This window comes from Dromaius novaehollandiae, chromosome Z (assembly GCF_036370855.1).
Source record: "Dromaius novaehollandiae isolate bDroNov1 chromosome Z, bDroNov1.hap1, whole genome shotgun sequence".
Classification (NCBI taxonomy): Eukaryota; Metazoa; Chordata; class Aves; order Casuariiformes; family Dromaiidae; genus Dromaius; species Dromaius novaehollandiae.
In genome coordinates, this window is record NC_088132.1 from 72,454,666 (window position 1) to 72,475,567 (window position 20,902).

Consider the following 20,902-nt stretch of genomic DNA (forward strand, 5'->3'; position numbering starts at 1 on the left):
CCCCTGCCCTCTCCTTTTTTAACTCATTTGAATGATTTTGGAAAATATGGTTAGAGCTAGGCACTCTCTCTAGTTTTAGAAGCTTGCTGTGTTTGCCCCTGGATCTCCTCTAACACCGCAGCAGTTTTGCCAGGTTGAAAAGTACCCTCTGAAGATTCTTTCCCAAGAGGAGCAGATCAAACAATTAAACAATTGTTGTTTAATGCAGAAGAGACCTAAACCCATGAAACTGCCTCATCCCAGGCCCTGGCTCAGAGTCCTCTCACCATGTACAACACAACTGGACTCGTTTTTTTCTGGTTTCAGGCCAGGGAGCTGCCCGAATGATTGCCTCAGACCAAAAGGCATCACATGTGCAGTTTCCAGTGGGGCACCAGCTGCTTTAATGTAGGCAACGCTGCAGCAGTATGCAGCAAGAGAAGGGCTAGTCCTGTCTTACCTTAGCGTGGTAGCCAGAGGCTTTGGGCAGCACTACGCTTCAAAGTATTACTGTTATCCTCTGGCAAGCTACAATTTTTTTTTTTCAGCATCCATGTACGCATATTTTGGTAAAACCTTGTTATGTTCCTAGCCAGGTGGAACTACTTTCCAGGATAGTATGAACCCTGAATTTTGGTGTAATTTCACTGGTCCAGTAGCAATATAGATGCTGCATTAGCTGTGTCTGTGCAAACACGCGGTTGCAGTCCCGCAGTGTGCATAGTTTGCTTATGGAAACTCTCATGCCTAGGCTCTGTATAACATTGCGGTAAGAACTTGGGGAGCCCTCCAAGTAGTCCTTGGGTAGTGTGGGGGGTGGAAAGAAGTCTGGAGAGCAGCGATGTGGAGTTGTATGGACATATAAAGAGAAAGAAGGTAATGGATGACTTGGGGGCTCTGCGAGGAACAAGCTGCTTCTGCCAAGGGGCAGTGGGGGGATTTGTAAGAACTGAGGCTGCTTCTCCTGAATGCTGCTGCTACAGAGGACGTACTTGATGTCCTTTGAGGTCACGCTGGTGATCAAAGCCTCTAAAGACTTTACAGTGGTGTTAAAGCAATCGTTCCTGGGCTGAGAGTGATCTGGCGTTGCAGGGCTCTGCTGTGCTATCAGCGCGTGCTCGGAGCACGTCTTGGTTTAGCGTCTGTCCTTGGGGCTGCAGCAGCCTCAGCATGCAACTCCCAAACTTGTTGTATCCAAGAAGCCCATGGCCACAGCTCCTCCATCCCAGATTCACTTCATTATATGAAATTACCATCTCCCACTCCACGATTTGTAGCCAGTCACTGAATACGTAGAGCAGCTGGTGACTTTCACTCCCGCGTGCTGGCATTTCGCTATTCCCGCACTCAGCAGTGCTGCAGCTGCCCAGGCTCTGGGAACGCGGGAGACCCGAGAGCCTGTCCTCCTCGGAGACGGGCACAGCTCTGCTGAGCTGGTCATGTTTTTGACAGCAAGATTGCAGAGGGACTGAGCCCTGGGGCTAAAAAGAGTAAATTACAGGATGGGCCATGGCGAACTGTGGGATTTTAAAACAATGGCACAGAGAGAAGATTAGGGGCTCGGAGAGAAGGAATTACGGGAGCCTTGCTCCAGTTCCTGTGGCCCTGGGGAGGTGGCCGCTCGCCCCGACTACCCTGCACGCAGCAGAGTAGCACAGGCAGCAGCAGGACTGTGGTAAAAAGGAAAGAAAGTTGCTTGTTCTCATGCAATGTGTCTTTTGCCAGGATTGGTGCTTAGTGTGAGGACCTGGTGTCCAGAGGTTGCCATGCTTTGGCCCAGCAGCAGTCCCGGCAGCTGCCTGTAGGCACATACCGTACTTATAAAATTTTCTAGTGAAATTTTGACTGTCAGAAGACTTAACATGAGGCTCTATAGGATGCATGCGGTAGCCGTGTTGTAGCTCTGTTCCCTTTCTATAAAAACAGGGTCAATAGCATTTTCTTAACTAAATATTTTACTAATTGCCACTTGCTTGCAAACTATGAAAGCACCTGGCAAATAAATACCTATGATGGGGAGCTGTGTGCACACTACTGTACTGGTGGTGAGGTTTTCAAAACAAATCCAAATATATGGCTAGATTTTTACTAACTGTTCTACCCACTTCAAGGTGTAATGTTTCCTGCACAAGTTTTGCATTTTTTTTAATTCTGCTTTTACACTTGCCTAGTTGACTGTCCTCTTTTCAAACTGTTCTTTGTTTTCAGAGCTTGCTCGGGCTGATCCTATAAACATCCTGGCAATTGCAAGGGTTGATTTAGGAAGTCTCAATGTTTGCACAGGTCTTTTGATTTAGTCAACATAAATACTGGAAAATCAAAGCCGTGAAGAATGCAATGTTGGGAATATTTTTGCAAGAGCTGATAGGATGTTCGCCACTGCCTTTGTTCCGCTGTGCTTTTATTAGATTTTTTTCCGTCTCTGATTTCTCAGATTAATTACATGTTTTATGGTAGGATTCATCTGATCACATTCACATATCTCTGTTTGAGTTAGCCACACATTTTTCAGGCAATGGAGCAGAAAATGCAGTTGGAAGGTGTGATGCATCTTGTCCAAGAGTGTATATGTACAACAGGCCAGATGAACCACTTCCTGGGTGATCCCATTTCTCTCTGGCCAGAAAGGGAGCCCACGATGACTAGCTCAAGTAAAGATTCAGTGGATGTTAGGAAAGAATTTTTTCATGTCCCTATATTCCTGTTTGTTCCTTGTGGTAGGTCAAGCCTGAGGCTGTGGTCTGCCTGCCCTGTAAATCCAGTTTCAGGTCTCCTAGAGCTGGATTAAAAGCACTGAGGCCACACGATGTAAAGTGCTGACTGCTATAAAACTCACTGTGTCAGTTCAAATTTGTTCAAAATCTCTTAAAGCCTGCCAGTGTAAGATTTAAATTTTTATGCCAGGTCAAGTATCAGTAGTCTTCCTACGGCTGGCATAAAGCTGACCCTGTAGATGTGCGCTCAGGCTAATTCAGCAGAAATACAACCATGTGCCCATGTCTGATTCGTACCACTGGGTAATCCAGAATGACACAGGTTTGGTACTGCCAGTGGTGTGATTCAGACCTTGGACTGCTGCAGCAAAACTCTCCTTCAGCAGTAGTATGTCTTTCAGTGAAACATCTCAATCCAGTTCTTAGGTGTTTCTTTCCCCCCCCCCCCCCCCCGCTATTTTCTTTGCTATTAGTTGCTAACTGAGAAGTAGAAGAAATGAAAGCTCCGCTTGAATAGAAATTAGTAAATGAACATCTTTTGCTGGTAGGGGATTTATTTCTCTGGTGCTCAAATGCACGGATGAGTTTAAGAAAACAAGAGCCGATGCCTTCATGTATATATAAAAGATTAATGGTATCTGTCAGACATAACCTTGAAAGCAATTATAAAGTGGTATCACTTAGGGGATAAAAGGAATTTTTAAAATAACTATATATATGTTTTTCTGAAAGTTTGGGCTAGGCTAGAAATGCCTGAGGGATTATTCTGGAGAACTGTGTGTTAGCCATTCACACAAATCACTTTTTAAAAATCAGTAATGGGGCATTTTAATGACCCTCTTTATTTCTTTTTCCACCTATGAGAAAGTGATTATTGGGAGCTTTTTACATCTCTCTTTTGCGGATGGTGATCTAGGAGGGAAAAGCTCAGCTTGTTGGAAAAGAAAGAGAAGTTGTGTGTATATCATGAATATCCATATAAGAAAATATTATTATTGTTCTTCCATATACAACCATTACAGATGACCCTTCCTTAAGAAAGCCTTAAAAAAAAAAAAGAAAAAGCAATCCCTCTTTACCTCCATCACCTATGTTTAACTCATATTAATGTCTTGAACTGGAAGAGTAGAGATTAAGAAAGAAGTGTTACTTCTGGATTCATAACTAAAGGCTTTCACTGGGAAAGGGAGAACAGGGCATCCAGTTTGTTTATGTGGGTGGCATTTCAGCCTTTGAGAGCATCTCTTATGTGAGAGTGGTGGGTGAAACAAGGGAAGATAAAGGCTGACTTTTCTGCCTGTAAATACTCCAGGGATGAAGGTGAGAAGAGCTGATAAACACCAAGAAGAGCAGAGAGCTATATAAGCTAAATGTCTGAGGGTATGAACTGATTATGAGGATGCTGTGGCTGGAATGTAGACCACTTCCAACCATGACAGCAGTGATGTGCTGGGACAGCTTTCCAGCAGAATAACAGGTGTGTAAAACCTCATTACTCTACGTTTGAATCTGATGATTGGGTAGCAGGTGGCAGAGGCGCCCGTGACAGCAGGGCACTGGGCTTGGCGATGCCCAGTGAGTTCCCTGTGGTCCGGGAGGGACCAGACTCATCGGGTGCTGGCGGTACCTCGTCGGGAAGGGACATGTGCCTCATGGTTGGCTGCACTGGCAGGTGCAAGGAGGTGAGTGTGCACTGTGCTGGCATTGCTCGGTGAGGAGGTCTCCTTCAGCATCTTTCTGATCCTCTGAGAGCATCTGACCCAAAAGCTTCATCTTTCTGGGAAAGAGGGGCGCTGCCCCCATGGTGTGTTGGCTGTCTGTGCAGCCAGTGGGCTTCTGCAGGGGAGGAGTGTAAATCTGTGCCCCCCTCTCCCCTGTATCTTTCCAGTTGAGAAGTTCTTAGGCTGCAGACGTCTTAGCTGCAAAATCTTTGTTTGCTTTATCCTTTAAAGTGCTAGCTAAAAATCTTATGGACCACACTTAGACCCAGGTAGGCTGTAAGATTAAATCACTGGCCAGGGAGTGGGATCCAGAGAGATCTACAGCAATTAGGACAAAATCTCTTTGGTAGAGGTTGCTCCTGTCCCCAGGAGCAGGGACTTCTGTCCCCCAGGGCTGTCCATTCCTAGCCCTGACCTGGCTTACTCTAGGCAAGTGTCAATGCTAGGAGTGAAGGCAGTTTTTTTTTTTTAATATGTAAAACTTTTATTGTTTGTGAGGCTTTAAGCAGTTTGGCAGATCCGTCACCTACAGAAGTAAGCAAGGTGTTTGTAACTCCAGTAAATTCTCTCTTGTGGGTCTTGGGTCTATTTCTGTAGAAGTCAAGAGCAAAAATCAATTTTATCTTAGTGTTGAGTTTGCTGTTTTTATCAGGCAGATCTATTTTTTTCCCTCGAAGAGAAATTTGCCACCTTTCTATTTTTTCCTCTTGTCAGTATTGGACAGTCTGAGCTGTTATTCTCACCAGCTTAAATGTGTTCAATTTAGACACCAAACGCGACTTTACAGGGAATGGAGCAGAGTTTTTGTTGAATTTTTCCCTGAGGCCTCCCTGCACAGTGGTGTGCTGCATGTTTCATCTGGAAGGAGTATTTCCTATTTATGGCTGTCAGAGTCTTTTTTCTGAAGCCAAAAAGGTTTTGTTTGAGCAAATCAAATCCCTTGAAAGTACGGTATAATTATCTACACGATTATCTTAAGTGTCTATCACGGCTCTGCAGTGAGCTCAGGGGCGTAGACAGGCAACCCACAGCGTCTCAACTTGTGGGTTTTCCCTACGGGGAGGAGGATAGCGTTTTGGAAGCTGCCTGTGGAGCTGCTGGAGCCAAAAGCGTGAGCTGCTTTCATGGACCCAGGTTGGGGAGGTTGGAGATGGTAGCAACGCTTTTGCTCTGGGGATAGCGTGCAAGAGCAGCCTGTAACGTGTCCACCCAATGTCAAAACTGTCCAGCTTGGAGTAAAACTCCTCAAATCATTAGGCCGAAAAGGTCATCCGGTCTGATCACCTCTAGAGCTTGAATAAATTTGAACCTTGTGTGGTTTCAGAAGCTCTGCTGATGTTTCCCTCCGAAGCAATTGTATAGGTGTCGCTATAATAACTCGCTGGATGTTTTCTGCTATGTGAATAATTTGATCCAACTATTCCACAGAACGATAGAAAATGATGCTGAAAGCTAAAAAATATAAATGGGACTGAAATGGGTGGATCTAGTCTGTCCCATAGCCCAAGGACAGGTTTGACTTGAGTTGTTGTTCTTGACAGATATTTGTCGAATGGAGACCCCAGTCACCCTAGACAGTGTCCTTCAGTGTTTCAGTATTCTTTACCTGTTTTAGTTTACCTAACAGCTAACCTAAAGCTGCCCTGATGTAACTTGTATCCATTGCTGCACCATGGGCAAGTGGGACAGACTTTTCTTCTGGCTCTTTTCCTCTTCATTATTGTGGGGTATTTTTAGGTAGTTGAGGACCTTTAGCAGGTGTTCTCACACCTCACCCGCAATGCTTTTTCCGTTTTAGACTAGCCGGGCCTAATTTCTTGAGTATTTCCTAACAAGTCACATTTTCTAGCTTGGTAATCATCTTGGTGCTCTACTCAGATTGAGCCGTTTTCCAGCTGAGACATTCCCACACTGAGACAGGCTACAGGAGTACTTCACACACCTAACAGGCTTCATTTCTTTTTACACATCCCAGGACAATAACCTTTTTTTCACTACAATAGCCAGACTCTATTGATGTGCATGATGCGCTGTAAATCCTGCATCTTTTCACAAAGATTTTCTACCTAGCCAATCCTATGTGTGCATGATTTCCTTTAGAAGTACTTTGCATTTGTCCTTACTGAACTTTATCCTAATTTTTAGATAACTTTTTTATTTTGCCGAGATCATTTTGGATTCTAATCCTGTCTTCCAGTGCATCTGTAGTAACTCCCAGCTTCATATCATCTGCAAATTTAGTAAGTGTGCTCTGTTCCAGCGTCCAGGTCACTAATGAATATGCTGAACAGAACCAGACTATATAGATCCAGCAGAGCTCCACTCAGACTCTCCTTCTGTTTTCACAGCATACCATTAATAACTACTCCCTGGGTATGGCTTTATAGTAGCGTCATTTAATCATGTTTCCCTAGTTTGTTTATGAGAAAGTTGTATGAGATGGTGTCAAACGCTATAATAAGGCCCAGGTAAATGACATCTAACAACTTCTCTATTATGAAAATAAATTAATTTGGTTTGATACGATTTTTTTTTCTTGTCATTTCTGTGTCTACTGCTGCTTACGTTTTTGTTATCTTCCAGGTACTTGCAAACTGTTTCTTTGATTGCTTGTTTTAGAGTTTTTTTCAGAGAATTCAGGCTAGACTGACTGCTCTAGCATCCCTTTGCTACTTTTCTTTTTACCCTTGAAGAGAGGCAATGCATTTGTCTTTCCCTGGCTTCTGGCACCTTACCTGCCTGCGTTCTCACTGATAACCGTGAGGCGTTCTGAGATTGCTTCGGCCTGCTCTGTAGGTAATTTAAAAGGTGATTTGTCACACCCTGCTGATCTGGAGACGTCTGACTTGGATAGAGTCCTGATCCCACTGTAGAATGGGGAGAGAAAAGGATAGTGTACCTTTGTAGTGGTAATGGGTCGTAGTATTAACTGTACTAATCCCCTGTGCATAGTAGGCAATTTTAACAAAGCCCAAGCAAAAATCAAACAGACTTTGCCTCTTTTGCTGTCACTTCTCAATAACTTTCCCTCTGAGCAATGCTTTTCCTAACTGTCATATTAGTATTAATATACATATAAAGGGTAACAAGAAATATTTTTTTATCTTCTGCAAGTTTTATTTCATTTTTGTGCTTTTATGTTTCTAATATTTTTGCCTGTGTATTCACTCTGTTCTTTAACTTATGCTCAGTAACCTTTTGGTGTGCTTTCTTCTCGTCTTTGAGATAAATGAAAAGCTCATGATGTTGCCAAGTCTTCTGATCCTTCTGCATTGAGATGTTTTTGTGCTTGTGCCTTTTGAGCACAACATATTGTTTCCTTGAAAAACTACAGTTCTCCTTGATTTCTTTTTCCTTTAAACTTTACTTCATGAAATCCTACCTAGCAGTTTTCTGTACATACTGAGGTCAGGCGTTTCTATTTTGCTGTTCCCAAGCCTTTGCATATGGAAGATTCCGTCATTCCCAGTCACTCCTACGTGACTTTCCTTCCACCTTCTTCCCCCAACAAGTTCTTCTCTTGTGGGTACAGTCAGGTCTGGAAGCACTTTGCCACTAATGGTTATTTGACCCATCAGTTATATGAGAATATTGTTCCTATGGCACAAGGACTCTCTCTCTTGAATTGCTTTCCTTTCTAGCAGGTATCTGATGCTTACACTCTCCCATTACCATCAAGCAGCCTGATCCATTTAATCTTCTTGGTTTGGGGATTTACTGTGCCCTCACCACCCCTTTCCTCCTACTTTTGCCCATGTTTTTTCCTCTTATTATTAACCAAAGAATTTAACAGATCTACCTCCCTCTGTGTTCTGGACCTCAAAGCAAACATACACATCAGCCCTTCATATACAAAGTGATGCCGTCTCTGTTTTCTCTGCCAGTCTTTTCTGAATAAGCTATACCTTTTTTATTTGTATTCCAGTGTTACGTCTTATTCCAACAGCTGCCAGTTATGCCAATTAAAAACAAATCATTTGACTTATATTAAACCTGAGATCTTAATTAAGACCTAAGTCCTATGTTAAAAGTAATCTACTCGCCAATGTCGCATTAGACATCTAAGATATTCAAAAGATTTAATCCCATTTCCCAGTCCTTCTGTGACTTCATTACCACTGCTGCTTTTAGAGCTGTGTCCAGGCTGCTTCTGTGTTTGTGCTTTATTTATTTTATTTATTTATTTATTTATTGTCCCCTCTATATACTACTCTGAGCCTAAACCTCTCACTAAGCAATGGGCCAATTTCTCCCTTTGTTCAGCCACTTGTGGAACATAATCCTTCTGCTGAAGATGCCAGAGCCCTCTTGGGGCAACATCTGTAATCCTGATGTCTTCTCTCTCTCCCTGCCTGAGCTTCCTTGGGGTCATTCTTGTCTGTCTAGTTAGTGCCACGCAGCCAGGGAGGTGGGGAAACCTTGGCAGCATTTCTGGGACACTCTGGATTTGGCTTTGGGACAGCAGTGTCTTGTGAGAGTCTCTGTTAATATCCCTGCTCTCAGGGTCAGGGACTGCTGCTACAGGCTGCTCTGCCCAACCTGAGTCCTGCATCCTCCTTATGGTGCAGCAATAAATTGGAGACACGTAGTCTGCAGACTCTAAGCTGTAGCCTTCTTTTACCTTCCTAGAGCATAGCTTGCTGAGCAGCATATGCTGCGAAGAAAATTACTCCCAAAAAGAAACCAAGCAACCAGACTTGACTCATTGCAGGGTTTTTCCTTGTTTCTTTGGGATAGATCCCCATGATCCTTGAAGAACCCCCTTCTCATGCTCTTGTTTGCTAACCCCCAGCTCTTGCAGCTTCCTGGCCTACCTATATGCAGCTCCCTGCTTGAATTTTCTAGAAATTGGGAAACTCACCTGCTCAGCTCTCAACATCCATGGGGAAAGGGTGACCATGTTCTGTAGATGCAAGGAGCATCCAGAGGCACAAAACAGCTCATGGATGGCTTCTAGAGGTCACTTAGGAGCTCTGGGTGTCTGGCCAAGGCAGGGTGTATGTACAACTGAGTGGTTCTGGGGCAGGAGGCTGCTGGGGGCTCCCCTTTGCTACATTGGCACAGGAAAAAAGCCATTTCCAGGTTTGTCTCTGAAGGCAGAGGGATGGGGAAAGGGGCTAGCCACCAAGTCACATGTGGGTTGTGGCAGTCTTAAGAGAAAAGGCAGCAGCTGTGGGAAGAAGGACGTGCTGAAGATAGCTCATAAGGGCTGGTTTGGGAACAGACTTGCAGCTTAACAGCTAATTTTACTGAGTCACTGACAGCACAGTGCTGTCAGTGCTTTACTTGCAGGGTAGGTTTAAGCTGCTATAATCCACCACTACCAATAAGAGAAGAGACCCCCCCAGTGTTTTTTTTACCCCTTCATGTTTGCTACTACCCTTTCCCTTGACCCATCCCTCATGCTAGCTGATGGGGAACCAGATCAGGGGGCTGATGCAGATTAAAATAAACCAAGCCCAAAAACACCCTCATGGAAGAGGGCAGAGCCACCTTCTTCAGCAGCAATGTCAGCCAGCTTCAGTTGACAGTGAAACTACAGTGTTAAGACATGCCTCTTCAGCCTTTCTCTGAGCAGAAAGGGGCAGATGATGTTCAGCTGTCTGTCGGGGACTGCTCTGTGTTGGCGTTGGGTGCAGAGCTGTGGCATTTGTGGTTGCACAGTTCATAAATTTTGTCTTCACTAGGGAGGTCGGGAGCTAATAGTGACCTTTTATTCCCTTGCTGAAGAAGGGCAAGTGGTGCCCTCAAGTGGTAGACAGCAGAAGGAAACGGGCTTTGGCTGTGAAAGTCCAGGTCCTGAGCTCCTGCCTGCAGTCCTGATTTACGGGTGTTGGTTTATGTTGGTGGCATTGCTAACTGTGCGGTCTTCTCCTTTCAGGGCAAGCTGGTGCAGCTGACAGTGGTAGGAAGAAGACGTCACTCCTGGTGGAGTGTGGGGTCCCGATGGCATATGCAACTGGACAGCTGTAAAAGCCACCGGAGAAGCTCACTGCTGCTTCCTTCCGCTGACCTCTCTGCAGGACTTGTTCCAGTGCACTCATAAAAGACGGCCTGCCTCAGCTGTGCTTTGCCAAGCAGCACTGTTAGCGGAGCCCAACTGCTGTAAGATTAGATGGGTCAGAGGCTTATTTTCAGTTTTGATCCTGCCTCCAGTGTGGTCTTGGGGGAAGCAGAAGGCTGCCCAGACCCTGGCAGGTGGGTTAGCAAAGGCTTGCGGAGCAGATGCTGGAAGCGGCTCTTCCCATGACGTGGTGCGCGGGTGGCCACGATGCCCATCACCCAGGAGAACGCGGGGCTCTTCCTCCCCCTCTTGTGCCAGTGGCTGCAGAACAGCCTGCGGGAGGAGGTGGAGGGTCCTGAGCAGAGCCTGTGTCGTTCAGCCATCCAGAAGCTGAGAGAGTACATCCAGCTGAACTTCTCTGTGGACGAGAGTAAACTGCAGCAAGGTGGTTCCAGTACTTTAGACATGGAGATCTGCACGGCTTACTTAGCCCAGGAGATGAGAAAAACTGAGGTTCTCGGTTTGAGTTTTGGGAACATCCCTGCTTTGGGAGACTATGGAGAGAAACGGCGGGGCGGAAAAAAGAGAAAGGGTCATAAAGGTCCAGTGCTTGACGTTGGATGTATCTGGGTGACGGACTTGAAGAAAAACAGCCCAGCAGGGAAGTGTGGGAGAGTGCGACTGAAAGATGAGGTCCTTTCTCTGAACGGACAGTTGATGGTTGGTGTGGATGTCAGTGGGGCAAGGTAAGGACAACAGCTGCCGATCTGCTGTGTGTAATGACCCATGGAGTAGGTTGTGGGTGATCATGCTTTGTGAGAGCAGGGGTTTTGACCTCTGGTTTGCCAGTCCCCAAGAGATCTGGGGGTTCTTTCTTGTGGGTCTGCAGAAAATATGAAAGCAAATCAATAATTAGCAGGCCTACATTTGCTGCCCGCACATTCACTGGAAAATTTTGAGGGGTCATTGTGTCAAAAAATACCACCTCAGAAGCAGCAGAGAGTCTTCACTAAAACAGGATTCTTTCTCGGTTTTGATAAGATTTTTCTTTTAGTAAAATGAACACAGACTTAGCACTGCAAGATTTTTTGGCGGTGTATCTTATTTTTGTTGAATCATTTTGGTTGAGGGAAGCTTTCTTGACAGCTAAATGTTGTCTGAGACTTTTTCAAAGCAAGACACTTTTGTGTTTTCCAGGTTGAAACAACTTCATGTTAACAAATTCCCTTTGATTTTATTTCATTTTGCTCTTTTCCCTGTTTTGCTGTCTCCTGTCCCAGAAAATCTGAAGCCTTTAAGAGTTCAAATCAGAAATGAATGTACTTGTAACAATGTAAATTATTCTCTTCCCCCGTCCCCCCCCCGCCTACTGTATAATTGGTTACTGACCCAGCTTTGCTCTTTGTGGGCCGGGAAACATGCTCACAATTCACTTTGCAAAGGCAAAAATCTTTCTCTGATAAAGATGAGGATGAAAATGTTAGTTCATGCTTGAGGTTGCAATGTACTTGAGGGCATAAAATTCCCACCCTCTTGCTGAAGGGTGCAATTTAGGGATGGACAGTTTTGGAAACAAAGCACTAGTTGAATGGGTCTTCTGTACAAGAAAACTCTTAGTGGCTTGATCTGTAGCCTGAATAATCCAGCATACTTTGTGGGTCTCAGCAGTGGTATTTTATTCCAACAGAGAAAGTGGCCCAGCAAGTGAAATCTGCAACCGGGACAAATAACAGATTTTTAACCGAAATAAGCTGTATTTTCCCCTACTGAATATTGTGAGGAGGGAGGAAGCTGAATCTTTACGAATTTATTCAGTAAGAATATAGCATTGATAACAAGACTAATTGGTTGATTGTCTGCTGCTTGAGCTGTCAGACTTGCAAAGCCCGATGGCCTTGATTCGAGGGGGTAATGTGTGACAGTCGCAATCTGGCAGAGTGCGTGGCCTTTGCTGCCAATAGGTAGCAAGCATCCTCCACCCTGAAGCCTGGCTGTGACAGTGGTTTGGGGCAACCATTACTCCTGAGTCTGCTGTGTGCTTCTGACCTTGTAGAAGTCACCTGGCATGTCCCAATTCCCTCTCCCCCAAATTTGCCCTTGTAATACTCCATTTTGCTGCGGCTTTGTCTCTGTGCTCTGTTCTGACTGCTGGTTCTTCTGTGCAACATTTGAGCCTTATTCTGTGTTTGCACGTGAGCTTGCAAAATGGTTGGACAAAGAAGAAGCAGTAAATAACACAAGCAGTAAAAAAGCAGTGACTCCTTAATCTGTGGATGCTGGGAAAGGTGGTTGGTTAAAAAACAATCAGCTCTCCTAGATCTGCTGGGTTGACCTCTCTTGAACATCTTGTTTGAACTCAGCTTTTGCATTGCAGGTATGATAACAGGCCTCTGTAATTTCAAGCCTCTATGGGTATAAATTATGGTACTGTCACTGTAAACTCTCTGATCAGTGGCCCCCCCAAATCCGAGAATTTTTCTAGGGGAAAAAACAATTAGTATGCTGTTTGCCAGAAGTCTCTGTTCCTAAGATCCAAGGGAATCAGTTGCAGAGGCCAGCAATAATGTTATGCTGTTAATGCAAAAAGAAAGGTAATACTCAATGGAGTACAAAACGTTTGGGTATCTGTTTTTGCTATCCTATCCCTGAAGGCTTCAATTTGGGTTTGTTCCTTTCTGAAAGCTCTGTTATTAGACCACCAAGCTGTGACCGTTGCTAATGAGAACCATGTGCTCCTTTTTCCTTAGTTCAGGTATTTTTTTGCCATCATAAAGGTAGAATTCCTACAATTTGGTGGTATGGGGCCAGGGTTGTTGTTGTTAAAATCCTGATTTAGAATGTTCTATGCCCTAAATTTGGGCCTAAATTGGATATCTCTTAGTCGGAACCTGATGTATTTTCAGCATCCAAAGCTTCCTTGCCTAGCTTACTGTCAACCGCTATTTGACAAGGGCGATGTTGGTGGATGACAGTTTGGGATCTTGAGGACTCTTTCAGTTTGGAGAGTTTGGTTTTACTTCTCAGAGATCTGGCTGGTTGCCCCAACACCTATGTGCCAGCCTGCACATCTGTTTGGGTCTAGGAGGCTTTGGGTGTCCTCCTGTTTTCTCTATTGGCATTATCAAAACAGAGATGATTCTGCATACGTTTATCATCAGTTGAAACACAGTGTCAGTTTGCATTTTGGGAAAACTGTTTCAAAGCACCAACTTTCCTAAAGTATTTCTGTATTACTGCTGCAATAGCAGAGCCCTTTCCCCTTGGTTCTTTGAGGTGTCAGAGCAAGACAGCACTGAATGGAGATACTGCATAATCCTGGTTGTATTTCTGTCTGTTTGCCTGACTGCATATTCATTGGCTGTGCAAGAAACAGTTCTAGGTGGACACAAAGGGGTTTTAGTGCTGTGATTTTGCGTGACATAGTTGTGCTGGAATTAGTGAAGTTAAAATTCTGCCTGTAGCTCCTGTTGGCACCAAGTTGGATTGGACAAGCAAAAGCACTGATTTCATGCTCATTCCTCACCCACCAGGTATGTCAGGGCAGCCCCATCTCGCCCGGTGATCATGTTGCAGTCTGCACTGGCATTTTTAGGGTATCTCTTGATTTAGTTCCATAAGAACGGGGAATTTGGCACGTGCTTCAGGACTCGGAGCACTGAGCAGAGGGTCTCATGATTCTGCCTTTTTCCTGGAAGTTACCACCCTTGTGGCAGGGTCGGCAGAAACGTGAACACATGCCCAGGCCTTGGGTGGTCACCTCACAGCCTGGTAGAGCTCCATTTCACCACGCGGGCCCTCCTGGACAACCGAGTGGGTGAGGGAGGGGGACACGTTCCCTTCTGCTGGCTATCTATGGAGGTGGTTGGTCTCCAGAGGATGGCTGGACCAGTAACAGATCAGGCAGATCTAGACAGATTGGCTTAAAAAAACAAAACAAAACAAAAACCTCTCTTTGATCAAACAACTCTAAAAATCAATTATCTTCCTCCTCCCCCAAATCGGTGACTGGATTTGCATCTCAAATAGCCTCTCTTCTGCTGCCTCTGTGCAGGAAAGGCACAAATTGTTCCTTGTGAGTTGTTCTCTCGGCACGTGATTTTGGCAGGTACTGTGCCTGAGCGTCCTCAGCTCTCAAAGGTAATGGGGTCAGTGACCATGCAGAAGAGAAGCACTCAGCTTCTTGGGAGAGCAGGCTGCTGGTATCGCTAGTCTGTCATTCCCTTTTAGGGAAGCTGAATCTGATTTTACTTTAAAAAAAAATATGATTTATTTGAATTCCACATGATTGCCATGTGTACAGCAGAAACAGGTTAATTATTGCTGATCTTGTTTCTTTTTTGTTTCTTTTCATTTAGAGAGATTATGCATTAATATAATCATCAAAGCTCTTTGCTTAACAGCGTATTATTACATTAGAGTAATGATGTAGGTGGTGGTATTTTTGGTGATGTTAGTGACTGAAGGAAAATTATTGCTCTCTTCAGAGTTAGCAAATTGTGCATGTCCATCAAATACAATTGCAGGGAAATGAGCTATATTGGAATACTGAATAAAGGTTAGTCAAAACTCTGCATAATTATTTATCTTCTGTCTATAAAACTGCTTTTCAAAAACACGTGGATTATTTTCCCCCTGACAACAGCTTCCTATGTATTTTGGAACTGCTCCTTTCGTTTAGGACTATTACTCATTTTCTGGAGAGAGGCTGTTGGTATTCTTGCAGATAACAGATGAATCCTTTGTTTCTTGAGCATGACTGAGTGGGACTTCTATGAGGAAGTCCTGGGAGGATCGCTAAAGAATTATTTTGTCATGAATCTCCTCCAGTTTGAAATACTTGATTATGAATTGCATCAGGCATAGCTGCAATGCTTGGATACAGCTACCATATATGTCTAATCTTTAATATCAGTGCTGAATATATTTTCAAATTCAAACTGTTTTTGAAGAAAGCAAGGTAAGATGCATTCCAAGTGATGACAGCATGGTATAAACATGAGATGTTGTTATAATTTTGTCACTGAGGAAACCCAACCACTACAAAATATCATGTTTCTCATCTCCAGAAATGTCCAAACATCACAATGTGTGGAAATACAGTCAAAGAACTGGCTGGTTGCTTTTTAGCTCACAACCTGGAGTAGCTTCCAAAAAGTGAACAGAGAACTGTTCTGACAGCTATACCTTTGTATGGCCTTTTCTTAGTCTCTCCTCCTCAGCCAGTGTCCTGGGGGAGTTCCTGGGACTCCTCCCCAGCACGAGACACAGCATAGAGAATGTCAGGGAAATTGGTTTATTTCTGAAGAGGCTGAGAAAGATCTTCAGAAATCAGACTTGCAATGGAGAGCAAGTTTTAAGTGTAACTGCTAAAGGTGAAGCTTTGACCTTACCTGAAGTTAGTGGTTTCCAGTACTGCTGAGATCTTCTCTGATGCTTGCTGCTACTGTATGTCACATATACACATTTCAGGATAGTTTTAAATATGATGGTAACGTCATGGTCCACCTAACAGGTCAGTGCTGTTCTGAGAAGAATCTTGCACATAGTACTTTCATGATATACAGACGTCCTAAATACAGTCCTAGCTCCAAGGGCTAGCTGGTGATTACAGAGCATGACACTGAACTTCTAATGAACTTCTAAAGACCAAAGTACAGGTCTCAAAACACGCAAAGCACTTTGTGCTGCTTGCTTGCCACAGTCAATGACAGTCCTGGGCCTTGTGCTTCATTGTTTGAACCCTTCAGGGTCTGTATTGAAACAGTTTGTTTTGGTGCTCAGAATGTAATATGCAGTCCCTGGCTGTATTCAGAGCCAAATTCTGCTCTCTGCTTTAGCCAGTGGTCTTCAAGAGGTTGCTGTTCTTCCTGGCCCCTGTGCTGGGGATCTCTGCATGCAGGGAGAGCGTAGAGTGGCACATCTGCAGCGTGGATTGGAATGAAGGACTTGGACTTATGCTGCCTCTGAGTAGAGCTGCTCAAGTGGTGAGGAGAGAAATCTGATACTGTGGATTGAAAACATTGAAAGGTTCACTCTTTGGAAACATCAATGATCTTTTTTTCAAGCTCCCCTTACCCCAGAAGTTTGAACTGAATGATTTTTTTCATAATAAAAAAACCCCTCAACCACTGGCATATAAAGATATTCTTTTTGGGAAGAACTCCCACAAAAACATGGCCATCCTTTGATATCAAAGTGCAGTGCTCCAGGTTTGCATTTTATATGGGATACAGCTTCCTGCCATGCTGTGGTGAAATGCTGTCATTGCAATAGATTAGATGTCCCTGCTGTAGTCAATTTTTCCCTGCTGTTTGGGGCTGTGGTTGTCTCCGGAGCATCTGCAAGCCTTTATAATGCTACGTTACTCAGTGATGAGCTCAGAATGCTTGCAGAAGCCCCACCTGGTGAGTGGGGATGGCACAGTTTGGGCATGGTGAGCAAAGGTAACTTTGAAATGATGCCCTGCAAACTTTAGTGGTTTATTCTCAATTGATGTGTAGATTTGTGATTCCTGTGCCAGGGTGTGACAAGCCATACCCTGTCAGATGACCTAGGCTGTGCTACTTCCACTCATCAACTAGGGCCCTCAGTTTAAGGCTTCGGCAATAAATCTGTTCTTTGGTAGGGTTAGACATTAGGGCTGCCTTCATCATTTACTCTTCCATTTGAAAGCATCTGATGGTAGAGGGTGTGGTGGTAGGGAAGGGGAGGTTTTCAGATTTCTGTGCCTGTGATGGACTTGGGTTTTTCTGGAACTTATGGTGGATTTACTTTCTGCTTGACAGAGCAGTCTTCTTTTTACATCCCTATTTAGGAAAAATCCCCTCCAAGAAAACTATCCCTGGTCATCACAGAAAGCTTTCTCTCTCTTCCTCCCCGTTCCTTGTGGGCACATCAGCTTGCACAGATGGATTGCTCTGTTTTACTTTGTTTCCTCACCTCCTTCCCAAAGCAAAAATGCTGCCAACAAAAAGTGCTGCTCAGTATAAGCAGCTGCTTTGCCTGGTGTTACTAGGTCCTTCTCTTGGTTATATTCATAAGAAAATATTTTTGTTTTAATAGGAAAACAAATGGAAATGTATCCTGGCCCTTTGCCCTTGGCCAAGGGGCAAACATTTCTGTGGGAGCTCCTTGTTAAAATATTAACAGGGCCGACTACACAGTGAAAAACAAACACTGTGATCTTGGAGAGTGCAGCCACCAAATACAATCCTAGGGAATAGATTTTTATTAAGTGGACTAAAAAAATATCCACAACATTTTGTAGTGTTCAGTTAGTTTTGTTGTTCTCATTGTACTAAGTCTTCATGCTGCAAAGCGATGGCTCAACGAACAGAGGCCTGAGACCTGGGCTCATTATCACGGGCATGGATGAGTCGCGTACGCTGACGTGTCCTCTGAGCTGCCTGGCAGGAGGGTACTGAGGATGGAAAATAAGCAGCATGTGGGGATCTTGGCTGGGGGTTTTTCTCTTCCAGTTGAGCTTCTATAACCAGGGAGACAGCGAATGTGTGATCAACCCATGTGAAATGAGAGGAAGCCAATGAATGTGTAACATACCTGAGACATGGTGTAAGTCTCACTACGCCCCTAAACCCTGGTATGTTGGAGCATGGAGCCTTCTCTGAGCATGGCTGCTGTATTTCACTGTGACAGTGGATCTACACCCCACTCCTCCTCAGACTATAACAGGACTAAGAAATAAATGGAGATGTTTTTCTTTCCTTTAAATCCTCAGGAAAGGTGTGGGCAGACTTAGCCACTCGTATCGAGAAATAAATTGTGTTGAAGAAATGAGCTTTATCACAAATCCTCTCTTAAGAGCAAAAGACGTAAGCAGAAGGTCACTAATCCTCCAGCTCAACAGAGATCACTTTGTTTGTCATCTCTGCTTTATTAATCTGAACGTAGGTTCACTCGGTTTCACTTCTGCACCCTCTGGTTCCTGCCTTCCCTCCCAGCCTCCCTGCGCGGAGTTCAGCATCTGCGGAGGCATAGCCCGTTCCCTTGTAGTGATGGCTATTTGCAGCATCCCACTGCTACAACTGCCTCCTTGACAGGCACTAGCTTTCCAAACCCCTCTTCCTTCTTGTTTTTTGCATCTTCATTGTCTTCTGGCTCAGCTCTGTTTTATCTAAAAGCCACAAAAGACAATGGAGAGACCCCCACTAATCTAAATGGCTTATGTCCTCTATATATATGTTCATATGTTTGTTCCAAAATTTTGAGAGTGATACGCTTGTCATAGCCTTCTACACGCTGTCCCTGCTGAACTTTGGGAGAAACGAAAGAGAGCTGGTCTGTCTCTGTAGGTGTGCAGAGCTGGGGCTGGGGAGCATCAGCTGCAGATGTCCCTGAGGATGTCACCTAGTTATATGCGTCTTTCCTTCTGCGGATCTGAGGGATTGTATCAGGTTTGAAAAGTATTGGACAGAGGTTGGTGGGGTTGCCTTAGGAGGTATAAAAACTTCAGAGGTAAAGAGCAGATTGTCTTGAAATATTTCTTGTCTGTTTTTGTTCCGTTCCATAATGTGCTTATAAAGATGTGTCTTGTTGCCAAATATGTGGTGTACATCTCCATTTAATTGGGTGTTACACTTGTGCTGCGATTACAAGAGAACAAATTCACTGTTTGGGGGAGGGGGGGGAGCTCTTCCTTATTGATCTATGGTGGGAATGGTCTGCTGGTTTGGTGTTCTTGTTTTAGCCTTGTCAGGTATCCCTAAAGCCAAAGTGCCACCAAGTTGAGCCCTTTTCCATCTTGAGTGAGATTTTAAGTCCTGTATGCAGCAAGCATCCCATGTTGTAAGGTCATCTGAGATTACAGCCAGGATTCATCAGAACTTATTCACCGGTGAACTTTTGTAATGCACAAAATAAGGTCACTTTTTTCCACCACCCAGCTAAAGAGCAGGGGAGGATTTTGGCTGCAGAAGTAGTTATTTTCACAAACTCTCCAGAAGTGTATTTGCTAGCATAGAACAGTGTTTTAGCCATCAATAATTAAAAAAGATAGATGCTAAAAACCATGAGCAAGGAACATTTTGTGCCTGTTATTCTTGCTCTTGCTATAATGCCTGTGCCCTTACACACCAATTTGCAATGTTCAGTCATTCAGTGTCTCTTCTAATCCGTAAATGTGAAGCAACTACTCTTAATATTCTGGGAGTCCAAGGTTTTGCAAAAAGCAGCTCGTGTGCTCAAAAATGATCTCTGTGAGGGAGAAGCACTGAGCTGCTGCAAGAGGAAGAGCTGACCAGAGCTGGGTTACCATGTTCCAGAGATACACAGCAGATTCCCCTTTTTCACCCATACTGGCTGATGTGGCATGAGTCTTGGAAAAGCATGGCAACAGCTTCTCCACTCCTCATTGAAATGTTTTTTATTTTTTTTTCTTGTAATACTGGGCTAAGCAGAGAAGTGTACCACTTCTCAGAAGAGTTTCAGGGCAGCTGTGCAGGGAGGGGGCAATCACATCTTTTCACCCACCTTATATATCTTTGGGTGAGATGGTTGCTATTCTGGAAGATGCACTTGGGACCAAACTATGACCCTCCAGAGCTAAAAGCATTAACTGTGGCAGCTTAAAATCCACTGAGCCCCTGTCCCTGGGAATCAGGTCCGATTTGAAAAGGACAGGAGTGGGGAGGGTTGAAAGATGATGAACAGGAGATGGTTCCACCTGGAGAGCCTGTGATTGACGTCAGCCTTTGAGAGATGGCTTGTCAGCTTGAACCTGCCATCCAGGAACACAAGTGAGAGGATAAATACAAGAAATGGAGGTCTGCTCAGCAGAGAAGCAGGTGTGTAACACCAGAGACAGCTGCTGTGGTGAATGGCTTTGGGGCTGGGCCTTTTCCTTTCTGCAGAAAAACTCATTGCTCTTCTTATCAGATGTGACACTTGCCTCCAGGCTCAGAGCGTTATCACATGCTCCTTGAAGCTTACTTTCTTGTCTCTATCTATGAGGTGTAGGCTAAGATGGGAAGGGCTTATATTTCAATTGCAGGTGCTTTAACATCACTCACCATTCTCACTGCTTCCTCTGGAGGAACTGTGTGATGCCCAGCATGGCAGCCTGGACCTCCAAAGGAAAGCTCTTGTCACAGACCTGTATCAAGAAAAAGATTAACTTGGCAGGAACTGCTGGAAGTTTTTAAGATTGGGGCAATTCAGGAAGATCAACTTGTACCTACTGAGACACAACAAGAGTGGGGTAAACAACATTATTAGCGGTAAACTTCATTCTAGAGCATCTGAAACTGTGAAAACCCGGCCAGATTGAAGGCTCCTTAATAAGACCATCTGTGCAAAGCTAGGGGTAGGTGGAAAATGTATTCAGGTTTTTTCAAAATGCACGTGCACACCCGCACACAGAAGAATCGTTGAAATCTGAATGAAGGGGATTATTGTTTCTGCTGATGACCAAGACACTCTTCTATTGTCTGGAATGGTTCTGAAGTCTTTTTTCACATCGCCCCTAA

General features: G+C 44.4%; 1 protein-coding gene across 4 annotated transcripts in view; it reads left to right on the forward strand.

Annotated features, from left to right (window-relative positions):
- The window catches only part of LOC135325049 (PDZ domain-containing protein 2-like), a 210,741-nt gene that overhangs the window by 55,552 nt on the left and 134,287 nt on the right, over window positions 1-20,902 (forward strand). For all 4 annotated transcript variants that reach the window (XM_064502471.1, XM_064502473.1, XM_064502474.1 and 1 more), the window contains exon 2: window positions 10,296-11,164. In XM_064502471.1, coding sequence (XP_064358541.1) covers window positions 10,686-11,164 — 479 coding nt within the window. In that variant the 5' untranslated portion in view covers window positions 10,296-10,685. The remainder of the gene's footprint in view (window positions 1-10,295; window positions 11,165-20,902) is intronic.